The sequence below is a fragment of the Lottia gigantea genome (assembly GCF_000327385.1).
Source record: "Lottia gigantea unplaced genomic scaffold LOTGIsca_68, whole genome shotgun sequence".
Taxonomy (NCBI): domain Eukaryota; kingdom Metazoa; phylum Mollusca; class Gastropoda; family Lottiidae; genus Lottia; species Lottia gigantea.
Window position 1 is genome coordinate 917,744 of NW_008710315.1, and position 8,631 is coordinate 926,374.

The 8,631-nt window shown below is 28.7% G+C and overlaps 1 protein-coding gene across 1 annotated transcript in view; it reads left to right on the forward strand.

The window, feature by feature from the left end:
- Window positions 1-1,507: 1,507 nt before the first annotated feature.
- The window catches only part of LOTGIDRAFT_130072 (hypothetical protein), a gene marked incomplete at both ends in the record, with an annotated part of 23,570 nt that continues 16,446 nt past the window's right edge, over window positions 1,508-8,631 (forward strand). Inside the window, 11 exons of the mRNA XM_009065170.1 lie at window positions 1,508-1,634; window positions 2,183-2,265; window positions 2,944-3,038; window positions 3,252-3,347; window positions 3,733-3,855; window positions 4,370-4,508; window positions 5,612-5,671; window positions 5,883-5,963; window positions 6,619-6,768; window positions 7,162-7,240; window positions 7,528-7,709. Of these exons, the coding sequence (XP_009063418.1) occupies window positions 1,508-1,634; window positions 2,183-2,265; window positions 2,944-3,038; window positions 3,252-3,347; window positions 3,733-3,855; window positions 4,370-4,508; window positions 5,612-5,671; window positions 5,883-5,963; window positions 6,619-6,768; window positions 7,162-7,240; window positions 7,528-7,709 (1,215 nt within the window). The remainder of the gene's footprint in view (window positions 1,635-2,182; window positions 2,266-2,943; window positions 3,039-3,251; window positions 3,348-3,732; window positions 3,856-4,369; window positions 4,509-5,611; window positions 5,672-5,882; window positions 5,964-6,618; window positions 6,769-7,161; window positions 7,241-7,527; window positions 7,710-8,631) is intronic.

Sequence of the window (8,631 nt, forward strand, 5' to 3'; positions counted from 1 at the left end):
ATCACGAGAAGTTGTATTTTACAAGACAAGTTGTACAACATATTGTACAGTCAACCCTATCGATCAAGACAAGTTGTATTTTTCAAGACAAGTTGTACAACATATGTCCAGTCAATCCTATCAAGAGAGGTTGTATTTTATAAGACAAGTTGTACAGCATACTGTACAGTCAACCCTATCAATCATGAGAAGTTGTATTTTACAAGACAAGTTGTACAACATACTGTTTATAGATTGAAACAGATGGTAATCTATATTTAGTTCAAACTATTTTATATCTTATTTTCTTCTACATCAGTACATACCAGACTAGTCTCTTAGATTATCTGTTTTCTACAGACTTTAAAATGAACAGTTCTTCAAATTAAAGCCTGATGTTTTTTCATCAATTTTTGTCCTTGTAAGTTTAAAAATTGAAGGATAAATCTAGAAATAAGGTGGACTTATTGCCTGGATAGATGCATAAGCCTTCTCTTTGTTTATTTCCAACTGTTGAGTGGGATCTTTCATATGAACAGCCTGTTGCACTCGAGACCTCTGTTCATTGTCCCATCCAAATGACTAGAAGCTTTTTCAATTTGAGCCCATCCAAACTCATATTAGCAATAGCATCTAACTCGCTAAGCCACGGCAGCTCCCCAAAGATAAAAATGTCATCTTATGATTTATAATATTTTGAGGGTCTAGATAACTTACTCTACTTAATCTGAAATATATTTTCAAGGACTGAGTGAAAAATGACAGGTTATTATTTTCTCTGGTTATTGAATAAAGATATTATTCAAATGTTGATAATGATCTTGTTTTTCTTCATTATCTCCTCTTTACCAGTTTGATAATATCTTGATAATAGTTTCTTCAGAATGGCCCAGATTTATTGTTGAAACCTAACTGTATTACTCATACATAGCAAGACATTCATTCTCCTTTGTTCTATAGCATTAATATCTGTTGAATTGAGAATGAGAAAATCTTGGTAAATAGGGTTGCTAACTTTTAAATTTTATTCAATAAAACTTGTTTCTTAGCTTGGATATTATTGCGAAAATTAAAATATTGTATATTTCAATTATATTTTGAGACATGATGTAGTTTTCAGTTATGTTTTGGGGAATGTCAAAATTTTGTATATTTCAGTTATGTTTTGAGACAAATTGAAATTTTGTATCATTAATTTTGTATATTTCACTTATGTTTTAGAATATATACAATTTGTATCTTTCAGTTATGTTTTTGAATATATACAATTTGTATCTTTCAATTATGTTTTTGAATATATACAATTTGTATCGTTCACTTATGTTTTTGAATATATACAATTTGTATCTTTCAGTTACGTTTTAGATTATATACAATTTGTATATTTTAGTTATTTTTGAAATATAAAGAATGTGTCTATTTCAGTTATATTATGATTTTTAAAATTTGTATCAGTTATGTTCTTTAATATGAAAAATATATGTATATTTCAGTTATGTTTATAAAAATATAAAAAATTTGTATATTTCAGTTATGTTTTGAGAAAGGAGACATAATAACTGTAACCCAGGCATTAGATGGAGGTTGGTGGGAAGGAACATTAAAAGGAAAGACAGGATGGTTTCCTAGTAATTATGTGAAAGATTTCAAATCAGGTATGCCTTCTTGCTTATTCTTACCTTGAAGCAAAAGAGATATATTCAGCTTGTTTTATAAAAGGCATATGAGTCAGACTCCAACTATATCTTTGATCTACGAAGGTGATATTTTTGGCACCAAAAAACTAAAATCATGGAATATCAGGTTCTTTATAATTAATAATAACTACTCTGTCTATATAAAGGAAATGATGTCATATACCTCACCTAACTCTCAATGAATGATATTGTTGAATTCCTTTGATAAAGTATTGTAGTAGAGTTAGATTATATATATTTTGATAGATTTTATTACCTCACCTAATTCTCAATGTATAATATTACTGAACTCCTTAGATAAATTATGTTATTTCCTGTGTGAGCCAGCAATTATTGTAGTAGAGTTAGATTTTATTTACCTCGCTTAATTCTCAATGTATAATATTACTGAACTCCTTAGATAAATTATGTTATTACCTCCTGTTTGAGCCAGTATTTATGCTAATATATGTAAAACGTTATGAAAGGAAATAACATTAAATATTGTTTATGCTATCTAGAACTAGGTCATGGTACTGGGATGAAATCTAATAGAAATTCAGATGTCAGTGTAATCAAAAGAGAGAGTATGCAGTTATATCATAATGTTGTAAGTATTCACTCAATATATTCTCTTTTCTATACCTTAGATTACAATGTGTTATCACTTTCTATAGCTGTAACATTGTAAGTATTCATTTTTATATGCTAATATCTTTACGTGTAGCTGTATTATTTTTGCAACCCTGTTGGCTAAATCGGCTTCACAATTTTTTATAAACACTATGGAATCTACAGTTTTCATTTTTGATACAACCTTGTATGTACGCCATGTATATAAAATGATAAAGAGTTTCAAATTTGAGCACTGAGTATATACCTCTGAGGACTAAATATACTGCAATAAAGATCCTGTGACAGTTGAAAAAAAAATTATTTCCTTCATTGGACACTTCATAGCATTGCTATCGTCATAAGGTGAATCATTTACACAATGTTGTTACATATATGCAACATTAAATGATTTATTTGAAATAATATTTAAAACGTGTCTTAAACTCACTATTGAAATGATCATGATAATGTTATGGACTAAACTCACTACTGAATTGATCATGATAATGTTATAGACTAAACTCACTATTGAAATGATCATGATAATGTTATGGACTAACTCACTATTGAAATGATCATGATAATGTTATGGACTAAACTCACTATTGAAATGATCATGATAATGTTATAGACTAAACTCACAATTAAAATTATCATGATAATGTGTTTGTAGGTTTTAAAGAATGTGATTGAAACTGAAAGAACTCATGTATCTGAACTAACCAAAGTCCTCAAGAGTTATTTATTACCACTACAAGGAACTGGCATGTAAGTTTTTAGTTTAAATAGATTTGAGCTCTTCTTCAGAATATTTAATGTATCTTATTTCGAAGTTGGTTGTGGGACAGTTGGCTTTTCTGCTTAGACATATCTAGGGGAATGTGTCTCTAAACTTATCAGAAAGTTTTAACTAAGAGAACACCAAAACTATTCATCTTGCGTTACATTATAGGATGTAAAACTCCCTTCATTTCATTTCAGATTAAACCCTGGTGAATTTTGTCAGTTAATTGGTAACTTAGAAGATATTGCAGCATTCCAAAAAATATTCCTGGCATCTTTAGAAGAATGTGAAAAGTAGGTGGTTTTATGCCTACAATTTTTCTGTTGTGGATGAAATGCCTTAAAACATTTCAAATGGATATGGAAAACATCCAAGCACCTTTGGCCACACCTCCTGGTCATTATCTCTTTTTGATTATCCGCTTACGTCTGGATTGTCTGAAATAATGTGAGAAGATGAATCACCAGACTTTCAAAGGGTGGTAAATTGAAGAGCAACATGGTAGTGATGTCATAAGATTGAAGGCACTCTTATTGTCTGATCTACAGCTCTTTAAATTTTAAACCTTAAAGCATTCCAGAATATTTTCTGTTCTTCATGATTTCATTTACCTGATTTTGGTGTTAAAAAATTTCATTTAGAAGAAAAAATTATGGCATGTATTTTTTTATATTTCAGACTGCCGCCATCCCAGAGAAGAATAGGGGGTGTTTTTATGCAGCATGCTGAACAATTAAGAAACCTGTACATTCAATATTGTTCTAATCATCCTTTAGCTGTCTCCATATTACAACGCCATAGGTAAGTTATTATTTATAGTGGTTCCAGAGTTATGTTGCCTTATTGGGTTAAACGTAAGCTGGCAACTTGGCTTTTGTAGTACCTATGGTTGATTCAAACACCTGCTTGCAAGAGAGTACTTACCAATGTTCCTATCTAGTTGTCCCATGTCAGTGATGCTTTTGGAGGGGCTGACTGACAATGTGTCTTTGATTGTATGCAGTAAAAAGCCAAGGTCCAGTTTGGTATTATCATTAGAGATTCTACAAGCTTAAAATATGCATTATAATATGTGCTATTGTCACAATCATGTTTTTTTTCCTCATTGTACACTTTATGGCATTGCCCAATTAGGTAAAGAGAAGAAAAATTCATTTCAGTATGAATTTTTTGTGTTGAAAGATGTTTTTGATTTGCTTAATGATGTATGATCACATTTCTTTTGGGAAGATCCTATCACTCTGGCAGAAATGCTAGAATTGATTTTTTGGCTTCATAATACCATTATAATTGGTTGAGCTCTTTCTAATTTTAGAGAAGCATTAAGTCGGTATATGGAAACATTGGGTGTACCAGCACCAGGTTCTATGACTTTAACTACACATTTATCTAAAGCTTTCACAAGACTAGAAAAATACCCCAGTTTATTAAAAGAATTAGAGAGACACATTGAGGTAAGTTTCAAATGAGAATTTCTAGCTTTGTATGTGTATTAGGGATGTCTGTGATCTTTGAGACAGTGACACCACAAAACTTTATAAAATATTTTGGTATTATTATGATAATATTTTGGAATTATAATGATAATAATGTGGTATTATTATGATAATATTTTGGAATTATAATGATAATATTTTGGTATTATTATGATAATATTTTGGTATTATTATGATAATATTTTGGTATTATTATGATAATATTTTGGTATTATTATGATACTATTTTTGTATTATTATGATACTATTTTTGTATTATTATGATACTATTTTTGTATCATTGTGATAATATTTTGGTATTATTATGATAACATTTTTGTATTATTATGATAATATTTTGATATCATTATGATGATATTTTGGTATCATTGTGATAATATTTTGGTATTATTATGATAATATTTTGGTATTATTATGATAATATTTTGGTATTATTATGATACTATTTTGATATCATTATGATAATATTTTGGTATTATTATGATAATATTTTTGTATTATTATGATAATATTTTGATATCATTATGATAATATTTTGATATCATTATGATAATATTTTGGTATCATGATGATAGTTTGGTATTATTATGGTATGGTAATATTTTGGTATTATTATGATAACATTTTTGTATTATTATGTAAATATTTTGGTATTATTATGGTAACAATTTTGTATTATTATGTAATATTTTTGTATTATTATGATAATCTTTTGGTATCATTGTGATGATATTTTGGTATTATTATGGTATGATAATATTTTGGTATTATCATGATAATATTTTGGTATTATCATGATAATATTTTGGTATTATCATGATAATATTTGGCATTATTGTGATAATATTTTGTTATTATTATGGTATTATTATGGTATTATTATGGTAATATTTTGGTGTTATAATGATAATATTTTGGTATTATTATGGTAATATTTTGGTATTATTATGGTATGATGAATAATTTTGATTTTAATATGGTATTATGATATTTGGGTATGATAATATATTGATATCATAATGACATGATAATATATTGATGTCATTATGGTGTATTTGTAGGAAAGTCATCCAGATAGAGGTGATACACAAAGAGCTATAGCTGTTTATAGAGATATAGCTGTAAGTATATAGACATATTATATCATATACAGAACATTTCTGTACATTAGGCTTCAAACTTGTACACATGTACACTTTAATGTGTAATGTCTTTAAAGCCTTTCTTCTAATGAGCACAAATCAACGAGCATTTGTTGATATGGTGAAAACACTAGGTGCTTAGTTTGTGGAAAATATTCTGATATATCAAATATACCTTGTGGTTTTTCAGAATTCCTGTATGGAAATAAGGAAATTAAAAGAAATGGAACATGAAATAGTTGCTAGTAATATTAAAGATTGGGAAGGAGAGGTAAGTTAAGATAACTTCATTTGAACCTATGAAAATGATTTTGGAGGTTTGGGGATGTAATTATATATGGCTAAACAAGGTGAAACTATAAATATGTTATAAGTTAAATTTCGATCTAAAAGACAATTGTTATCTGTATATTATCGGATATAACTGAACTAGACACTTATTATCTGTATATCTGTATAATATAGGATATAACTAAACTAGACAATTATTATCTGTATATCTGAGGATATAAATAACTTGACAATTATTATCTGTATATTACTAAACTAGATACTTATTATCTGTATATTATGGGATATAACTAAACTAGATACTAATTATCTGTATATTATAGGATATAACTAAACTAGATACTTATTATCTGTATATTATAGGATATAACTAAACTAGACACTTATTATCTGTATATCTGTATATTATAGGATATAACTGAACTAGACACTTATTATCTGTATATCTGTATATTATAGGATATAACTGAACTAGACACTTATTATCTGTATATCTGTATATTATAGGATATAACTAAACTAGACAATTATTATCTGTATATCTGTATATTATAGGATATAACTAAACTAGACAATTATTATCTGTATATTATAGGATATAACTAAACTAGACAATTATTATTTGTATATTATAGGATATAACTAAACTAGGTGAAGTTATACATCTATCACAAGTTAAAATACATACAAATACTGGTGAGAAATATGAACGTATTTGTATATTGTTTCCACATTGTCTAGTCATGTTGTCTATGAGTCCAAGATTAAGTGGTTACCAATATGAGGTAAGAGTCTTCTGTTTCATTGATTTTAGAGATGGTTTTAACCGTTTTACATTAAGAACTATGTGTATATGAATTCAAATGCCATATATCCTGAAGTAAAATAACTTCAAATATATGGAATTGTGACATCATTTTTGGTAAAGGAAGCTAGGGCATCACTTAATTTTGAGAGAAACTTTGTTGAAATAAAATGAAATGAATTAAGTTTTGTGTCTAGCAAATGATAACAGGCAATGCTGTGCAGTGTGCAATGAGAGAAAAAGTCACATTAACTATCTCATTTTTGTTTTCGAACTGACTAGGGACCCTTAAAATGTTGTGGCCAGTAAAGTAACCTCTAAAAAAATACCTGCAGCATTGTATGACTTTCTAGCTTGTAAATCCATATTTTAGGCTAAACTACCATTAAGTGGTCTAGTAGTAACAAGATGTGAAGCAGGAGATAGGTATCCTAATGGTTTCGAAATCTCAGGTAAGTTAACTCTTCAAAGGAAGGCAGAAAAGTTTCCTTAGGGACATCAATATATTATATGCAATGAAATGCAGCAAAAGCAAAGTCTTTGTAATCATTTCCTGAATGGTGTGTAAATAATACTGAAGGGTGACTTTGCCATTTGTTGCTAGCAATAAATTCCTTAAAGGTATCTGGTTGTCATGATCATAATTCCCCCTTTTTGAATTTAAACAAATGTCTAGGAATTAAGTTTTTATTGAATTATAGGAGAACAGGATGTCAAAAGTTTTTATTTTTTTGTACAGGGAACATGATAGAACCAATGGTTATTACTTGTGGAACTAAGAATGAAGTTTTAACTTGGGTTGATATTTTAAGACAACAAATTAAACAAGCTATTAATACTGGCTCAACTAAACCACAAAGTTTACAGGTAAAGATAGTCAAAAAAAGAGTGAATCTTAAAGATGGGTTTCCTTGTTATTTTGTTTCAAATTAAGCAAACTATTTGATTTAGTTGATGTTTCTTATGAATTATCATGTATTCTTAATCATATCATTATGTTCTTATCGCATATAATTAAGAGTTTTAACCAATCATAATTGTTAAATTGTCTGGATAAACTTAAAAAGACTTTCTGACCTTTCTTGATCAGTCACTCATTGGAATTCTGCTGTTAATTCTCTTCTAATTTAACTAATTATGAATTGATTATGGACATATGAGACCAACTGGTATTTTTGCAACTCATTAGAACACCTCTTCTTTCTATTCATATAAGTATTAGCATTTTCATTTTCATACATGAAAATTTAGGAACCCATCTTTAAATAAGCGCTTATGTCATATTATGAAATTTGTGTTTATCAGACAACTATCAATAAACACATATTTTCCTTCAATTCAATGTACAATTTTTGAGGTCACCCTTTTTACACCTTTCTACAAAATGTCCCAAAACGTAACAAAGACGATCTTGATAAACACGTTCATGTGATAACTGTATTGAAATTCTTAGTCAAAATTATGCTCATTGGAGCAATTCTTTTGGTCCATATATATATATATTTTATATTGCCAAACTTAGTCTTAATATATTTCTTTGATTCCCTGGACTTACTGATAAAGGGATGGACTATCTCGATACGTCTTTTAGTCTTATGTTTGTTTGTTTGGTTCTTTTCAGATCTCACAGTCACAGCCAAGCATCAGTACAATGACACCAGCTAAAACAGCCAAAGTTTCTCAAACTGGTCTGATGAAATCCAACAGCACCTGGAGCATGTCTTGTTTACGTCCTTTTCCACCCATCAGACCATCTTTAGCTTGTAGAGAAGATGCTTTAAAAAGTCCTAAAGCAGCCCGGAAATCAGTTCAAAGCAAAAGGAAACCAGGTATGTGGCTTATT